The 18103-nt window shown below is 38.8% G+C and overlaps 2 protein-coding genes across 2 annotated transcripts; one reads left to right on the forward strand and one right to left on the reverse strand.

Annotated features, from left to right (window-relative positions):
• Positions 1–271: 271 nt before the first annotated feature.
• Positions 272–9861, forward strand: LOC149820441 (putative sodium/metabolite cotransporter BASS2, chloroplastic). The gene is made up of 13 exons (XM_089983432.1): positions 272–655; positions 737–851; positions 3036–3159; positions 3295–3336; positions 3480–3593; positions 4180–4242; positions 5016–5143; positions 7106–7187; positions 7380–7431; positions 7529–7626; positions 7782–7943; positions 9329–9418; positions 9521–9861. Exons 1-13 carry the CDS (start codon positions 529–531, stop codon positions 9596–9598), a joined length of 1275 nt encoding a protein of 424 aa, XP_089839558.1. The 5' UTR covers positions 272–528; the 3' UTR covers positions 9599–9861.
• Positions 9862–10509: 648 nt separating this feature from the next.
• LOC149820442 (myb family transcription factor EFM-like) lies at positions 10510–14495 on the reverse strand. Its single transcript, XM_089981799.1, has 5 exons — positions 14306–14495; positions 12987–13628; positions 12787–12863; positions 10701–11238; positions 10510–10568 (listed from the first exon to the last, which is right to left on the reverse strand). Exons 1-5 carry the CDS (start codon positions 14493–14495, stop codon positions 10510–10512), a joined length of 1506 nt encoding a protein of 501 aa, XP_089837925.1.
• Between the last annotated feature and the right edge of the window lie 3608 nt (positions 14496–18103).

Genomic DNA, 18103 nt, shown 5'->3' on the forward strand with positions numbered 1-18103 from the left:
TCTGCTCAGACCCGAATCCCGGTCCGATACCCGTACCACTTGGTAGGATTCAGGTTTGGACCTACCCATTTTACCGGGGGTCCGACCCGTTGATACCCCCTCTTGTACACCCCCGTTCTACAGAATTGACGGCACAGATGAGCCTTTTTTTCCCCATTTTGGAGCCATCCACGATGATGGGTGTCAATGAGATGAAAACTCCCACTGCAACAAGAAAAGGGCAAGAGATCAAGAAAGGCCACTCTTGGTTTGTTGATGGGGGGCGGCGGGGGGGGGGGGGGGGCGCGGCGGCGGGGTTGGTCTGCTTGTGGCCACAACCACTCCAGCCGGACCCACCTTTTTATCACGTCGTTCTTCACGACCGGAACAGCCGAATGAACCACTGTGGAAGCTTGTTGCCTTCTTCCTCAAGTGGCCATTTTCTCCCTCCTCCTCCCCTTCCAACTCTCTCACTCCATTCTAAGTACATACCCCTCCCTATATCTCTGAATCAGTCCCTCCCCATCTCCTCTTTATAGTGGGGAAGTCATGGCTTCTGCCGCTTCAATGACTTCCATCTCTAGATTTGTTCACAAGGATGTCTCTGAATCAGCTCTTAGTACCTCCACTCACAAACACTCTGTTCCCTCTCTAAGGAGGAACACTTTTTGTGTTGGTATGTGTTAAACTTCTTCTTCAGTTTGATGTTGGTGTTGGTTGATTGTTCACATGATTGAGAAAAGTGAGCATGAAACAGGTACAAGAAGTGGGTTTTGTGTGTCTAGTGGTTTGAGAAGCCTTAATGCTGAGGACAATGGTTGGGGTGCTCATCTTGGGTTGGGGACTCCCTCCTTGCTGTTTCAGAGATCAAGGTATGTTGGTCTTCATTCATTCATTCTCCCCTTCTTCACATAAGATCTTTGTTGTAGTTGGTTTTTCTGGGGTTTTTTAAGAAACTTGTTTGAGTGGTATGTAGGCTGTGATGATGTGTTTGATTGGTACTCTGTTTATTATGTTTGAATGGTATTGTTGATTGTATGTTTGAATGGTATCAGATCATGACCATGTAGAAGCTAGAGAATAAAGATCCAAGTTGGGTATCTTGTTGGGAGAAAATGCCTTTAGGCATGTGAGTTGCTGTGCTGCAGAAATCCTTGAGAAATCTCTGGATGGTAATGGTAAGGGTGTGTGAAAAAGAATACCAAACTCAGGTTGCAGAGTGATTTTAACAAATGAGTTGGATTTGCTAGGATATTGTCTTCCCACTAGCAAACAAAAATAAGAAGCTAGCCATTAAGGGTGTAAGCGATTATAGGTATTCTGTCTATCGTTTGAACGATGTTCTATCATATTTCGTGCAATTGATCAAGTGGAGGGGCCAAGGGTTCAGCCGCAAACTGCTACTGAAAATTTGCACTTGAGGTGTTAGCTTGCTGGTTATCTTTATTCCTTGATTGATCGTTCTCAAAGAAGAGTCCTTTCTGCAATGAGTTAATTTGATAATCGATTAAGGGCTAGCAAGTGTTTTCATCATTGGGTAAGCTCCAACAACAGGGTTACAAGTAAAAGGGGTGCATGGATCTCAGGATGCGACCTAGGCATGGTCTAGTGGATAACTGTACTATAGTTAGGCTTGTGATGCTAATCATTTCCTGTAAGACAGTCTGGCTTGTCCACAACCAGTTTAGAACATGTATAAATAGGTCGTGTAATAATTGGGGCCTGGCCTGATTGGACCAGATTCTGAAGGTTGATAGGCCCCTATTGGCCGGGCTCACGTTGCCTAACCTGATCTTTAATCCTAGCTGTGAGTATCAGTTGAATATGGGTTCAATTTGTCCACAAACGAGGGAACAATCAGGACAAGGAACTACATTCTTCATATTTCTTTCTTATATGGTTGGGAAGTGCACAAGTCTATGTTCAGGAAGCGGGATACTTAAACTTTCTAAAGATGTATATTTAGTCCTATAAAAGCATTATCCACCTTAATTGGTGGGTAATATTATTATTTTGGGGGAGGAAATTACCTTTCAAGCAAGGAAAACTGCTGACACGAGTCTTTAAGGGGATACCAGACTCAATAGTTACAAGTTCCAGTTGGTAACATTCACCGTGAATAGTTTCACCTAGAATAGTTTAATAATACCTTGCATTGCATTGCTGACCTCCATAATAAGCACTTTGGTGTGCATTCTCATTAAGGTATCAGCAAGATTCCACCATGCAGAAGATACACCAGGTTCGTAGAATAATGTAGGTTTGAACTGCTAGTTAACCGGTTCTCAACACCTTGCGCACTTGCTATTTTTATTTGCTTCATTCCAAGAGTGGTCAGAGGAGTGAATGAGTTGCAGATGGATTTAATAAAAGGAATGGAGGCTTATAGGTTGCAGTTGGGCATACTCTGTGTGACAGCTTATTTTACTTTAACCACATTCTTTTCGAACTCCATGTGTTGTGTGGCTACTATTGTTCGCAAAACTTCAACTTGAGTGAACTTTCAAAAAGTTAGACACTACGAAGCTGGTGGAGATGGATTATTCTTAGAAATAGAGATAGCTTCCAGTGGCTTGACTAGAAAACATGAGAGAAATGAAATGGAGGAAGTGCTGAAATTATAATTCATGCAGGCTTCATGGTATACTTGGTGAGAACAATGCCCACTTGTTTAAGGAGATGGATTTGCTATTTTAATTACTTACAACAATACAATATTCAAAATGGTTCTCATAATCTGAAGATGGTCCACCCAGAAGCGTATTTCCACAAATTTTGCATGGCAGAGTGCATTAAATAATAAACTCTGACATGCAGTAACAAATGGAATTGTCAATATTAACACGTCAGGTGCCAAGATTCTCATATGATATAGCACTAAAAGTTCATATAGGTACTCCACCAATGGTCAGATCCTGATATGTCAATCATGTGTTAGAAAGTTAAACTATTGCATTTTATCTTGACTATTACATTTTGATTTTTTGCAGCTTCTCAGTGATTATTGCAGAAATCAGCTGTAATAATTGAATTCTTTAATATTTACTGATTCTCAGGAGCCATCAAGGTCTGTGCAAAGCTGAAGCCAATGTTTCTGGAGATATTCCTAGGAGCACCGAAGGTGGAACGAGTCAGTATGAGAGGATAATTGAGTTACTGACAACTTTGTTTCCTGTGTGGGTGAGGTTTTTCTTGTCATTCTGGAATGCATTTGCCACTTTCTGCAATTTGTTTCTGGCATTTTTGGCAGAGATTCTAGTATTAATTTGTCTAAATAATATATTAAACCTTTGGATCCTCATTCTGACTCTACAGGTTATATTGGGGACAATTATTGGCATTTACAAGCCATCTGCGGTATCTTGCTGTACCATTTGTCTCACTAGTGTTAAAAGAAGAGTTTACTTAAGTGCTGTTAATTTTTCCAATTGTATGCAGAGAAAAATCAAATTTATGTTTCAAGTTGCTTGATTCCAGAATTACTTTTTATCAACTTTCAGGTCACATGGTTAGAGACAGACCTTTTCACTGTTGGACTGGGTTTCCTCATGCTTTCTATGGGTCTGACATTGACATTTGAGGACTTCAGACGGTGTATGCGAAATCCATGGACGGTAAGATTCAAAGCTTATACCTATGAAATAAAGTAAATTTACATCAGTGTCAGTTTCCCCACCTCAAAGAAAGGCTGTCAACAGATTGATCTGGTGCTCCTACCTGATGCATTCAACTAGCTTGGCTGTAACTTAAAACAGCTGATCCTGTTAGAGACCAGGTTGAGTTCTGATTGATCAGATTTTTCTCTAATGAGGTTCAAGTCGTATTCCACTGGAAGTATGATAGTTCTGATCCAAAGCAATCCAGTCTGGTGCTTATGATGGGCATGAGACGAGTATGAAGAAACAGTTGTGAAAAAAACATAGATCCATACTTCACTAAACCTTGCAAAGAAATATTTCAAAAATTAATATATACTTTAACAATATTGGATCTAGATCATGACGTGACCTGATCTTGGTCTGAACATGGACTGAGTTTGTTGGTGATCAGGCTGGATGAGGGCTGACTGCCTGGTATAACCTGTTGATAGTCCCATGCCCTTTCTCTGTCCCTCCGCACCACCTCACAACTACACACATGCACTCACACTCCCCCCAACCCCCATATATTTTTACAGGACAAGTTGTTCTATTCTTGCAGGTCGGTGTAGGATTCCTTGCACAATACTTGGTGAAGCCTATGTTAGGCTTTGTAATTGCTATGGTATGTTAATATCTATTCTACTCTAAAAGTAACTAAATATCTCATAACCTATGACGCATTTTCATTTTGCCTGGCATTCATTTGAATAAGAAGTTGGATTTTCGTTTCCTGCAGTAATTTGCTGTTAAACTTGTCTACTTCTATGTTGCAATTCTTCTGGTTGCTGATTGGTGTGCTGGATATAAACAATAATTGGGTATAATCTAGACAAGGTTAAGCAGATTGGGAGTCAGCTAACTTATTCATTATGACGCATTTTACTTCTCTTATTTTGTACTTTCTCTCCATTTCCTCCCTTCTCTTTTTCTATCCCTTTCAGTGACTACTTGTCACCGTTTTTAATGAAAGATATTCTTCCCATTCAAATGTACAAGCTTGTATGAATTGGGCAATCTTCACTTTTCATATTATACCACCATGTGCAAAGTTATGTTTTGGATAATCTCCACTTTTCTTGAATATATATTTTACTGTCATAAAATAGCTGGGTTAAATGCTTCTGTGCTGCTCATTTATATATATGTTATGACTGGATAAGTTTCTTCCATTTGCTGCAGAGGTAGTAAACACACCCAAAGTAGCTGTAAACATCATTATTCATGAATTTATATGACATTGGTTGGTATTAGTGGAGTACTGATCGTAATTAATGTAGTGAAAGTTTGCCATTGTAAAGTATGCATTTTAATGCATGCATTAAATGGATGAGAGAGGCATAGTTTCACAAATGTTGTTTTTGATGCCAAATTTATCTGATTGACTTCATTGAACAGACCTTGAAGCTGTCTGCTCCTCTTGCAACTGGTCTAATTCTGGTCTCTTGCTGCCCTGGAGGGCAAGCATCAAATGTAGCTACCTATATATCCAAAGGAAATGTTGCACTTTCAGTTCTGATGACAACGTAAGTCTAATGTTCATTTCCTCCCAGTTTTAAGGCTTAATGATGAGGAATAATGCTTTTACTGTTCAACATAGATGACTCAATCTATTCATATCTTAAGCTTATGTTAATTTTGAGCTATGTAACTTGCTAATTCTACATGTTCATTTCTTGACATTTATTATCATTATGATCAACTATTTGCTCTTCTTATTTGGCTATTTGCATCATTTAAAATTCATAACTGGAAGTTTTGAGAACTTGTATTCGAGTACTGTTTTTCTACTGCTTTCAACAAAGGTGGTTGGAAACTGAGACCCTGTATTGTGCAATTATTAGACAAATTCATGGGATTTTTCCAAATACTGATGGTTATGTACTTTATATGTGAGATAAATATTAGGAATTCTTCCAAATCAAATGAAGACTGGGAGCAGGAACCCTTTGAAACCAGGTCGACTGTGATGTTAATGGGCACTAGATATATATGTGGATATTTTACTGTATTATTATAGATTAATTGGTGGCAATGTCCTGAAATTTTGTTTACTGTAAACATAATAGAAAGGGAGTACAATCCACGGGTAATCTTGCAGTTCAATCTTCAGATAGATATCTCTCACCTTTTCAGTATTCCTTCTTTTTCTTCTACAAACTAAATGTATTTGTCGCAGTAAGTAAACCTATTTCATTCAAGTGATGTACTTTGAACATGTCTTGCACTAGAGGGATGATGGTTGTTTCTAATTTTGTTTATATTTTGCACCTTGTATTTGAAAGTACAAGCAAATTTGTTTACTTGATTAGGAACCTAGAACTTATTCATAGGAATCCAAACATTATTCATATATGGAGGAAATTGCCTTACACTAAATCTAATTGATGTGTAGCTCTAACTGTTTTCTCAGAAAATTGTCTACTTATATGATATCGTTTCTACCATCAACATTATTAGTGTTGGGGCGGTGGTATAGATTTCATGCTGTTTTTTTTTTATCATGTCTTGACATTAACTATTATTTCAACTTTTTCAACATTTTCAAAAATTTTGTTGGTCTAGCATTCTGCTGAATCTCTAGTAATTGATGAGGATATGCGTTCTTTTGGATTTCCAGGTTTTGATGGGGTAAGGGGGGCTGGAATCTGTTGGAGTGGAGTGTGGTGTGGCCTTGGTTGTACACATAGTAGTGAAAGGTTGTTATTAGAAGGTGATTCACTTTCTGACAGGGGATACTCCGTTTTGCCTCCCACTCCATATCCCCTTATATACGTCATATTGAAAACTTCACAAAAATTGCCTTGTCTCTCTCTCTCTCTCCACAGTTGTATCCATGTGACATAGCCTAGAAACTTTTGGGTTTTGTTCCCGAAATTGGATTCCAATCTGATATTGAAGCCTAAGCTCCCTGCGTTGATAGGACTTGGATCATCTGATTTTGATGTGCAAGCAGGTTTTTTGAAGTTTGAATAAATTCAACTGCCCACAATTTTTTAAATTTCAAACCTTCAAAGATTGTGTTTTTTTGTCGAAGAAACATGATCCAATCATCCAAGTGCCAGCTCCTAGCAAATTGACCATGCCAAACATGTCTGTGTGGTCAGATCATTGGAAAACCTTATGTTAAAGCAACATTATCACATGGGTTGATTCAGCACAAGGTTAGTTTATCATACATGAAGATTAGTATATTTTCTAGTTTTTTTTTTATGTGGATGGGAGAGTATAGTGTGATCATGCGTAGAAGCTGAATATAAAGAGCTAGTTGGAAATGAGAAATTATCTGTCAAAAGTTCAGTTGTAATCATTGAAATAAAGATTAAAAAATCTAGTGTATTCTGATATGTACATGAGCTTCTGTCAGAAGTCTTGTTTTTCATGATTGAAGATGAAAGATTTGTGCTTTGGCTTTGATGGCTAGTTACAGTGGCATTTCTTGGTCTCTTGAACATGTCGGGACAAGATTAACTGTTTGTATTATGCAGTTGCTCCACAATTGGTGCCATCATTATGACCCCTCTACTCACAAAACTTCTTGCTGGCCAGCTTGTTCCAGTTGATGCAGCTGTAAGATATGCATACCTGAGTACTAAATTTTCATAATTAATGATATCTTTTTTTTTATTTGCAAGCTTGCCATATGTAACTGCAGTGATCTGTTTTAATGGATAAATTACCTGCTATTGTTGTGAAGTTTTTCATCTGTTAATGGACTCTCACATTTAATGTCTGACTTTAAACTGTTCTTTTGACATGCAGGGTCTTGCAATTAGCACATTTCAAGTTGTTCTAGTGCCTACAATCGTTGGAGGTAATGGAAAGGTTCCCACATATCCATAAATGTATGCAAGATACTTATACACATTTCTGATGTGAAAGCCAGCTTGCTAATATCAGTTTCTTCTCAGTGTTGTCACATGAATACTTCCCAAAATTTACGGAGCGTATAATCACTGTCACACCGTTAGTAGGGGTCATTTTGACCACCCTGCTTTGTGCTAGTCCTGTAAGTAGACAAATGCTAGTAATAATTTATCCTATAACGATGGAAACCTTCTTTTGCTAGAAAAATCACAAAATCTAGTTCATTGCCTCCCAAACATTCATTATTTTCTGTAGTATATCTTTATCACACAACATTAAATTCCTTCTTCTGGATAGATTGGACAAGTATCGGAAGTCCTGAAGGCTCAAGGAGGACAGTTGATATTACCTGTAGCACTTCTGCATGTTGCTGCCTTTGCTCTTGGTTACTGGCTTTCAAGATTATCATCTTTTGGTGAATCTACATGTCGGACAATTTCTATTGAGTGTGGGATTCAGGTAATTCAATTCATTATAGGTTACTGTTTCCATCATTCTGCTGTTTTTCATGTAATTGCTGAAAGACAGTGTGAAGAAGAATCATTTCAGTGAGGCCCTCTCTATCATCAGAGTTGTCATCTAGAAAGCTTCATTGTTTTTATAGTTGCTTCATTTTTTCTTAGTATTATGTCTTGCTTCATATTTTTATTATAGTTCTTTCCTGGAGTCCATTTCCTTTTTAGCCTTCAATTTGTAATATTCTTTCCAACTGATGACTCACCTGGTCTATTTCAAATGTACAAACTTGTTTGAATTATTTAAGCATAATTGTCCTGGCGCTCTTCATATTTTAAAAGTCCAGCCCCTAGGAGCGTTTCTGTATAGAAACACACACAGCTGAGAGAGAGAGAGAGAGAGAGAGAGAGAGAGAGAGAGAGAGAGAGAGAGAGAGAGAGAGAGAGAGAGAGAGAGAGAGAGATGGTAATGGACTGCCCACCTAATCTGGCCTCCAAAAAAGGTGATCTCTTTCTTATCATGTAGCTAGATGGGTAAACAATTTTTTAAATTTTAGTTACACCTTCTAATCCTCATTTGTATTTCTGGTAGAAATGAATTTAGCTGAAGAAAAGGCTTATACCCTGCCCAATATTCCTATCTCCAAAAGTTTCCATGAATATGCTTTTCTGATAAGAAATATGTCATGGATAAAACAAGTTATTAACTTTTCTAAATTGAACGTGAAAGACAAGGCATGTTATGGTTTCGTTCCATTTTAAGATGCCTGTCAAAAGTACATGTTCTGATCACTTGCAAGTCACTTCTGTAGAGCATTCAAAGCTTCTCTAACAAGTTACATGCTGTGGGTCATGCCTTGAATTCTAGACTTGCTCTGATCCATGACCCGATCTGAAAATATTTTGGTGACCGTACAATGAGAATTTTCAATGGGGGTTTGTGGTGGTGCGGAAGGATCAGGCTGTCAAGCCCGAGACTGGAACCCACCACAAACCCCTCCTGGGGTGCAGTGGCGGAGCCTCCGTGGTAAGGACCTGTCTAGTTTTGTGACTTTCCCTTTCGTATCGGCTAAGGTTTTATGCCCTTCGTCATATATATAGCCGCCTCCTTTTAAGTGTTGGGTATGAGAGTTTTGGGTGTATTAGGGATTAGCCTTTGTATTTCCTTGAATTTGCTAGCGGATTTCTTGCTCCTTCGCCTGTGGACGTGGGCCTGAGTGCTGAACCACAAAAATCTTGTCTTCTCTTATTTTCTCCTCTTTGTCTTGTGATTTGATTGGTTTCCGTTGTAGTTTTGCATAACAATTTATGTATTTGTTCTGATTCCAGAGGCTTCTTATTGGGTATTACATGCAAATGACTCGATGTTTCTCTGTTATTTTTTGACAGAGCTCTGCACTTGGATTTTTGCTTGCTCAAAAGCACTTTACTAATCCTCTGGTTGCTGTGCCCTCTGCCGTGAGCGTTGTCTGCATGGCTGTAGGATTCTAATCTTATTCTAAAATTCCATCCTTTTTCATTAGTTCATTAGTTGCTTCATTAAAGTGATTTTGGCTGCTCAATTTTATTGATTTGTCACAGCTTGGTGGGAGTGCACTTGCTGTCTTTTGGCGAAACAAGCAAATTCCAGCTGATGATAAAGATGATTTCAAAGAATGAACCACTCGATTTTATGCATCTCTTGGCAAAAATGAATTTGGCTTTTATGCTGGTATATGCCATTCAGAAGTTTTACTCTTGGTTTTATTTTCTAGAGCTAGCAGGGCCTATCTTTGGGTTTCCAGAGGGTCCATAATTTTTGCTTCACTGTGAATTTGGACGCTTCAATGTTATGTTGGACAGATCATTGTGATTAATCAATCTGAGTAATTATTAAAAAATTCTAGTAAGCTCTCAGATCACTAGTAATTGAAAATATATTTGTTTGGATAGCCAAGAGCTTTCTCGCTTACCAAGTTCATTGGCATAAAACCCCAAATCACTTTTGCCTACTAAGGATTTCACCCAGCTTTGGTCTCGCGGCTAAGGATGTGCATCCGTGATTTCAAACGAGTGGCATCCCGTCAACTTGGTGACATTCACGGGTTCCGCTCTCCCTAATGAGATGAGTGTTATGAGATGATTTTTTAATGTTTTCTACACGTACACAGTGCTCTCTCTCTCTCTCTCTCTCTCTCTCTCTGCATGCCAATAGTCCAGACCTGACCTGAAGTATGGAATTCATCTTTTATAATGTATGGGATAAAAATCAATCTGGACCTTGATTTGGCCCAAGTCAGACCCGACCCTACCACTTCACAACCTGGATCCAATTTGGAGAACCAAATGGCCCAGAGGTGTCATAGATGTGATTTTGCCAACAGAACTGGGCCCTTGCATCAGATGTGAGGTTGTGAACTTTCTGAGATCATCCTCATGTGCGTTAAGAAAGTTAAGTTGTAGCTGGGAAACAGCCCAGGGAATGCCTGCCACCATGACAAAACCACATGGGAAAACGGTGCACACACACACACAGAGAGAGAGAGAGAGAGAGAGAGAGAGAGATTTTACCTGGTTCCATTTCTCGGTACTTAACTTGCAGTACCAATGACATAAACAAACTCCAAGTAGTCTCTCCTAACACTAAAACCTAAGGCAAAAGAAAAAGAAATAAAAGAGCAGAAAAGCCCAATGAAAACTACTACACCTCAAACACTATCCAACAACTTGAATCCGAGAAGACCCTAGAACTTAAGGGTGATGTCACTGCCCGTACTCTCACCATCTTCTTCCTCCTTACTTCTCAACCTGGCCCTCCTCCTTAAAGACAAGCCTCTTCCCATCTCTCTCCCATCCTCATTTTCGGTGCTCTCTCCTTTCCAGCTCCCGCACTCTGACTTGCCATCTTCTTCAATGCTCTGTGATCGCTCACCTCCTGTGCTAGAGGGAGGTGAGCTACGCGAAGTCGAAGACCTCTTATTGTTGTTGTCATTGCTGCTGCGGCTGTTGTTATTATCATTGTTGTTATTATTGTTAGTAGTAGTTTGTTGTTCGCGATAAATGTGGCAGAGTTGGTGACGGGTAGGAGGGTTTAGTTGAGTGCAAAACTCCTGAGGTATGGGGGAAGGATGGCAGTAGTGAGCTGGTGGTGGTGGCATTGGTTGTGCTGCTGCTGCCGCGATAGTGGCACTGTATATGCCTGGTGCAGCTGTTGTGTACTCTTGTGGCACCCATATCCCACCAAGAACAACCAGCTGAGGTGCTGGAGATGTCACTGCCTGTGGGGTGGGGCTTGGCCTCCTTGTGTGAAGTCTGTACTTCTGCATATTATAGAATAAAGAAGATCAGTGGAGTCTACTTGTGGAAAATGCCATGAAGGCACTAGATTGTATGCCATGGGGAGGACATATCATGTCATATTGTACTAACCATTCATCGTTAATATTCAACCGCTACCGTGCATCTCACTTGAAAACAATGAGAATGGAGTTCACGCACATGGCACATCGCCATCACGTGAGATGTGTGGTGGGGACTGAATATAACTGATGAATCGGTTATACAATATGACCTGATCTGTGCTCCTGCTTGGGCATCACTCAAATACATGGCAAGTTCATGAATAACAAAGTTCTTATTATCAAGTTCATGAGGCCCAACTTTGCTGTATTTACTGATAGAAACCTTGTAGTTGTGAACTTCACTGTTTCACATGATAATTAGATTGAGCCTTATAATCTGGATGCAGCAAATAATGCACACCAGCAGTAATACCTAGACTTGACATTAGAAATATCAGTTATCAATGATTTTTCCAACATTCTAGCTCACCAGGTCAACTCATACAGTGTTATCATTCATAAATGTTCTTTATGCAACCAAGGGCCAACTTTTCTTTCTAAACCGAAAAAGCTAAAACTAAAGGGTTGTGCATCCTAGATGAGTTTTGACAATTGAACTTCAGGATCCCGTTTTACATCCACAGACTGTTCTCGTTTTGTATTTTTTCTATCCACCAGCAATTTTGGCATAAAGAACATGTCACAGGGACACACACTGACATGTACTATTAATATTTTAATATTATTTTAATGATCAATATTAAAGTATAAAGAAATAGTTTTTTATTGACTAAAAATTCAAAAATACCATGTCCTTGTGTCTGATTTTTCAAAACATTTTCAAACTTGTGTGTCGAATCCTCGTCACACGTTCTCGTGCTGTCTTTGTGACATAACATAAAGATGATCAGTTTTGAACAAGCACACACACACACATACATGCAGACATGCAAACCGAATCTTACATACTAAAACCGCTTAGGGCTAAGAGCTCACCATTAAACAAGCGTTCTAATTTAGTGGAGCCCTAGTACTGTAATGGTCAGTTTAAAGATAATCTCTTTATAATCACTTTCAGGCACGCACTGTACATACACATAGGGTGCTTCTATGGTGGTACCAGACTACCAGTTATTGTGGTACACACTTGATTTACATATATCTATGCTCCAAATGCAAAATCTAACATTTCGATCATGCTTAGCATGTTCTATTCAATATTTCAATGCGTTAAAGTTGACTGAAATACGATGTTTTATACCATTTCTAGAGCCTTCTTAGTTTCATGAATTGCTAGCCGTTGATTTTCACTTTCTCAAAAATAGTATCTTACAATGTATTAGACATGATAAAACCTTTTAACATAATAAATAAATCATGTTAAACACATCTGTGTGGTTAGATCTACCATTTGGTGGCTAGATCCATATAAATAAGAGTGTACGAACGGTATGGTATCATGGTACCATCCATGCGTGTCTTTATATATATATATAAAGAGAGAGAGAGAGAGAGAGAGAGAGAGACCTGTAGATGACTTTTCACCTCATCATTGGTTAATCCATCAACCTTCATCAGCTCACGTATCTGCTTCGGGGTGGCAGCTGGATTCAAAACATACAACACATTACATGCTAGGAAATAATTACAAAATGAAATCATATCCGAATTTAGAAAACAAGTTGAAGATCTCTCTCTCTGCACACACACACACACACACAAATTACCTTGAGAACCACCTAATTGCTGCAAAGCATTCACAAATCTCCGGTGTAGATCGGGTGACCAACATCTCCTTGGCTTCCTATGAGTCTGCCCTGTTGTCTGCGCCTCGTTGGCACCCTTATCAGTTGCTGCAGAGACTCCCCCACCCACACTTCCACCTCCATTACTACAATTACTTTGATTTGGATTCTCGCCGGCCTTGATTCTCGAGATTGGAACTGCCAACTCCACCAGTTCCGGCGGCTTAGGCTCGTCATCATTCTTGTCACTGGAAGCAAGTGCTAGATCAGGCAGTTGGGACCTCAAGGCCTGAGTTGCAGCATTCCTTTCTTTGGAGAAAGGAAGAAAAGCACCTCCAATTCTCTGTTTAGTATCCAAAGCCAGCTTCGAACTCACAACTAGACCATGCTCGGATTCTATCGAAACAGGTCCTTGGTTCTTGCTCCCATCACTGGCTTGGCTCCACATCTGAGCTGTGGCCATCCAATTGGCCTTGCCGGCAGCAGCAGCGGCAGTTGTGTCGACGGTGTCGATGCTCTTTTCAGATGTATCTTGATGCTTGAGAGGTATGAATTCCTCCAGAACTGGCCTTGAATTGTGATTCATTTGGCATGCTGCTAATTGCTGCCTGGAAGCTTCCATAGCTGCATGATCACACATGACATGAAAGCACAGTTTGAGATTGAGTGTTACTCAGGCCAAAGAAATGATTGCTCAAACTTCCAAACCAAACACCAGAACATCCAAGCCAGACAAGAATGTATATAATTATTTAGTCAAGGCAGATCAGGTCATATGGCATATTATGCACCACTATCATATCTTGACCGACGATATCGAACGTTCAGATTGTGATGGGATGGCTCACGGGTGGCTTTCCTTGAGATTACCGTTTAGTCCAGTTTTTCTTCTCGAACTACTTCATTAATTGGAATTCCACTGACAATTCTTTTCTTCCATCGATCCCACCCAGTTAACGAACGTTGAAACAGATGAAGAATCACTTATATTCAAGAATATAATCGATTCTTTAAGTCATCTGTTTCAACGTTTGCTAATATAAGCGATTCTTCAAGTTCATCTGTTTCAACGTTGGGATGGAAGAAAAGAATTGCTAATGGAAGGCCAATTAATGAAGTAGTTCCAGAAGAAAACTAGTTTGAACAGTACGATAAGAAGAGGTTCCACGTTGAATGCTAGAGAGAGAGAGAGGAATTGTGCACAAGATTCAATGAAGGGAAAGACGTCTAGAGGCGCCAGATTGATTGCTTTACACGTTTAACATTAACATGGGAAAGGAAGAAGAAAAAAACTGTGGTACCATCATTGAGCAGTTGCATGCAAAGAGGGAGTTCACGTTTGAAGGCATCGATCTTGAGGCGCTCTTCTTCCAGTTGGCTGATGAAGTCTTCTAGCTTATGGGTCTTGTCCAATTCATCACCAAATGACTTGAGGAGAAATGAGAAGCTGCATGGTTTGTTCTCTAAGCTGAATTCAGAAGGAGGATTCATCTCTCTCTCTCTCTCTTCAATTTTTTGTTGGCAAAGTGGTCATGTGTTGTGGATTATGTTGAATGTAGAATAAGAGAAGGAGCTTGGTAGGATGCTGGGAATGAATGGAATATGAGAGGACGAAGAAGAGGATATCGGGGATCGATCGCCTTTAAGAGAGAGAGAGAGAGAGAGAGAGAGAGAGAGAGAGAGAGAGAGAGAGAGAGAGAGAGAGAGAGAGAGAGAGTTTAAAGAATAAAGTAAGGCCTGGGAAAAAAGAAAGCGATAAAGCAAAGGATGGTAATTTCTTTGAAACAGCAAAGCAAAGAAAAGGGTTTAACATGGATGAGGATGAGGAATCAAGTGACTAAACCATGTGCACTTCCTCTTGCCTCGTAGAAATTGAAATCTTCTTCATTTTACACATGAAACTTTATTTCCATGTTTATTTTATTCCCAAACAGTTGGTCTGTTTTTTTTTGAAGAGTATTCCCAAACAGTTAGTCGAGAAAGATCTTTTTTTTAGATCAAGAAAATTAAGACCATTTTCAAATTTATATTAGTAAAAAATTGGTCATATTTTGAGCTTAAACCTTTAATGATATGGATGACCACTAGGTGAGGGCTTGATTAACTTAGCCTTTTGATTGTAACATGAAGTCGCTCTCTCTCTCTCTCTCTCTCTCTCTCTCTCTCTCTCTCTATATATATATATATATATATATATATATATATATATATATATATATATATATATATATATATATATATATATATATATATATATCAAAAATTCAAGTGTGTGTGTGAATAAATATAGTTTGAAACGTCAAAATGATCTACAATCATAGTTTGAAATGGCAAATGATACCATGGCGACTTTCAACATTGAAAAAACTAATTATTTTGGATTTCTATATTTTAAAGTATAAATGAGACCATATAAATCAATAGGTTGTCACAATGTGGTTTATCACAACATGATGAAATAGTCTCAACCAAACAAACGTGGTTTATCACAATGTCATAGTCTCAACCCTTAGCTAGGGATTTGTCAAAGCAGATAATATCAGTACACGATGAAATGACATAACGTTCTTGGTAATGCTTGTCACTACATTTATATGATGGCATAATAACAATTCTCTTGATATGTTACATCCTATCATTCCTAGTCCAAATGATGCTGTAGACATAGTTTTCTCAACTTTTTTAGAAAATATTGGTATTTTATCCACATCCACTGATCTTCATCGGGAAGAGTATTCCAAAATGTATCATAAGGAAACAGTAAAACTAAAAGGAGAAAAAGAGAAAGCGAGGGAGAAAAAAAAAAGAAAAGAAAAGAAAAGGTGGGAATCTTGGCCTTGTGCTTATGACTTTAATGAAGTGGTGACGAAGGTAGGAAGATTCTAGTGATCTTCGAGAATTTTTGGTGGCCAAAACTGCATCGAATTCTCTGTGCAATTATTGGATTTGATTTGTTGTCATTAAAACTCAAAAGAGGGAGTCTTGATTTGCAAGCCTCCAAAGCCAACCTTTTTCTCTGCATAAGATTCCTCCCATTTCACTCGCACCGTCGGTTAGAGAGAGAGAGAGAGAGAGAGAGAGAGAGAGAGAGAGAGAGAGAGAGAGAGGTTCACTGCGTCCCGTCCCTCCGCTTCACATGGGGCCCACCATCACGAAGCACCACCATACAGGGAATCCCTACCAGGCACGTTCCCACATATTCCCCTTGTGAATATCCCTTTTGTCTGGGGTTTACCAAAGAATATTTCTTCTCTTTGGAAGCACAGGCACCAAAGGGTTCACATGCACCTGTAAGTGGTGGGGGCTGTCATTGATGAATGGAGTCTGAGTTGGATCCGAACAATCTAAGTACCCTACTTTGGAGATGTTTAGGAAATGACCAAAAGTATGCTTTTGTATTTCAAGACTTGAGCTTGATCGTGTTGTCACACACACACACACACACACATATATATATATATATAGGAAAAAGAGTAATGTGCTGGGAGTCGGTCCTGCGCAGTGCGTCTGTTTGATTTTTTTTTTGTGTTTTTACCTTTAGCGGCAGTTGTGACTGCCACTAAATGGCTCTTTCTACAAAAAAAATTGCACGGCAGAAAAGCATCCGATTTTTATAGGATGCTTTGAGTGTTTGATGATACACTCATTATATATATATAGAGAGAGAGAGAGAGAAAGAGAGAAAATTTGTTCATGTAGATAGTTCAAATGAGTTTTTCTTTTATTCTTTTATTCTTTTTCATGAAACTAACCAAGATGATCTATATATTTAAGTTAGTGGGAATCCACACTTAGATCGTCCGACTACAATACATAAACACGATTTTATAAGCTTTGAAAAAACAAAGGACTACAATGGGCAATATTTCCTCCGCTAAATTTTTTTTTTCTTGAAAAAACATGATCAAAGAAATGACCCCAAGCATTTGGACCATGTTAAATCCATCTATGAGGTTTGATTCGAGTCAACATGATCCATGCCTATGATTTCCACCTCATTCAGACGGTCAAATGTTTATATATATATATATATATTTGAAAATAACTCGGACGGAATTTAAACCTAAGATTCCCGAATTATAATAATGCAACATAAATAATTTATTTAAAGTTGAAAATAATTCCATGGAATTAGAACCTTCAAACCTAAGATTTCTCAATTATATTAATGCAACCTAACCATCCAGCTATCTGATTATACCCAGTCTCACTAATGGTTAGCAATATATGAAATGGCAAAAAATCATTAAAACATCGAATACATGATTAAAAAGATTTTGCAATCAAGGGTTTTTATCAACTGGAGGCCTCCCAATGCATGGCCAGTGATTTGGGAGGGTGGGGGAGTTTCTTTGGCCTTGGCAAAAAAAAAAGTCTAGAACATTGTCTATATGAGAACTAAACCTATCCAAAGTAGTCATGAATTGGTTGTGTATTGTTTGCTTGCTGTTTGTGTCCTTTACTGGATTACATCTGCATATGCATATTCTGATCCATGCACAAGGTCATCGTTGAGGGATATTATAATTTGGTAATTCTCACGTGTTGGCTAGAGATAAAAGGGAAACATTTTCACATGATCAACCCCAAGAGTCAGCTCACCCAATATGAAATTTGAATACTTAAAAATTTAGATTTCATAATATTAATGTCTGAATCCACAAATCAGACTTTGGCAATCTTGAATCATTCTCTTCAGCCCATAGGAACTTGCATTAGCCCCTCAGCTTATTCCAAGTAGTTTTTGGCTAAGAAGACATTTGCTTGAGATAGACACCACTCAAGTAAACTTTCACATCTCTCTCTCTCTCTCATATTTTATCCATTATTTTCAGTTAGCAGACATTGAGAAGTTCACCAAGCTTTTTTGCCCCTAAAAAAATAGGGGTTGAGAGCACTTAGCAAAGTTATTGACATACCCTTGGTGGCGTCAAATCAGCGAAAGACAAGACTATGGTATTTCAAAATTGAGATGATATTTGCTACGAACATTTGTATGCACAAACGGCCGCCATCGAGGCCTTGCCGGGAAAAAGAAAACGCCTCTGGATCACCATGGTGCAAGTTGTTTTGATCTAATCGGAATAATTAGATGGATT

This window comes from Nuphar pumila, chromosome 12 (genome assembly GCF_984573655.1).
Source record: "Nuphar pumila chromosome 12, dmNupPumi1.hap1.1, whole genome shotgun sequence".
In the NCBI taxonomy this organism is placed as follows: Eukaryota; Viridiplantae; Streptophyta; class Magnoliopsida; order Nymphaeales; family Nymphaeaceae; genus Nuphar; species Nuphar pumila.

What these genes read in the sequence shown, in the direction of transcription:
- LOC149820441 (XM_089983432.1), top strand. Translation starts at nt 529, where the DNA reads ATGGCTTCTGCCGCTTCAATGACTTCCATCTCTAGATTTGTTCACAAG. An exon ending in TTGCTGTTTCAGAGATCAAG is followed by an intron (nt 852 to 3,035) that starts GTATGTTGGTCT and finishes ACTGATTCTCAG; the next exon opens with GAGCCATCAAGGTCTGTGCA. An exon ending in GTATGCGAAATCCATGGACG is followed by an intron (nt 3,594 to 4,179) that starts GTAAGATTCAAA and finishes CTATTCTTGCAG; the next exon opens with GTCGGTGTAGGATTCCTTGC.
- LOC149820442 (XM_089981799.1), bottom strand. Translation starts at nt 14,495, where the DNA reads ATGAATCCTCCTTCTGAATTCAGCTTAGAGAACAAACCATGCAGCTTC. An exon ending in CATGCAACTGCTCAATGATG is followed by an intron (nt 13,629 to 14,305) that starts GTACCACAGTTT and finishes GTGATCATGCAG; the next exon opens with CTATGGAAGCTTCCAGGCAG. An exon ending in AAGTAAGGAGGAAGAAGATG is followed by an intron (nt 10,569 to 10,700) that starts GTGAGAGTACGG and finishes CTTTTGCCTTAG; the next exon opens with GTTTTAGTGTTAGGAGAGAC.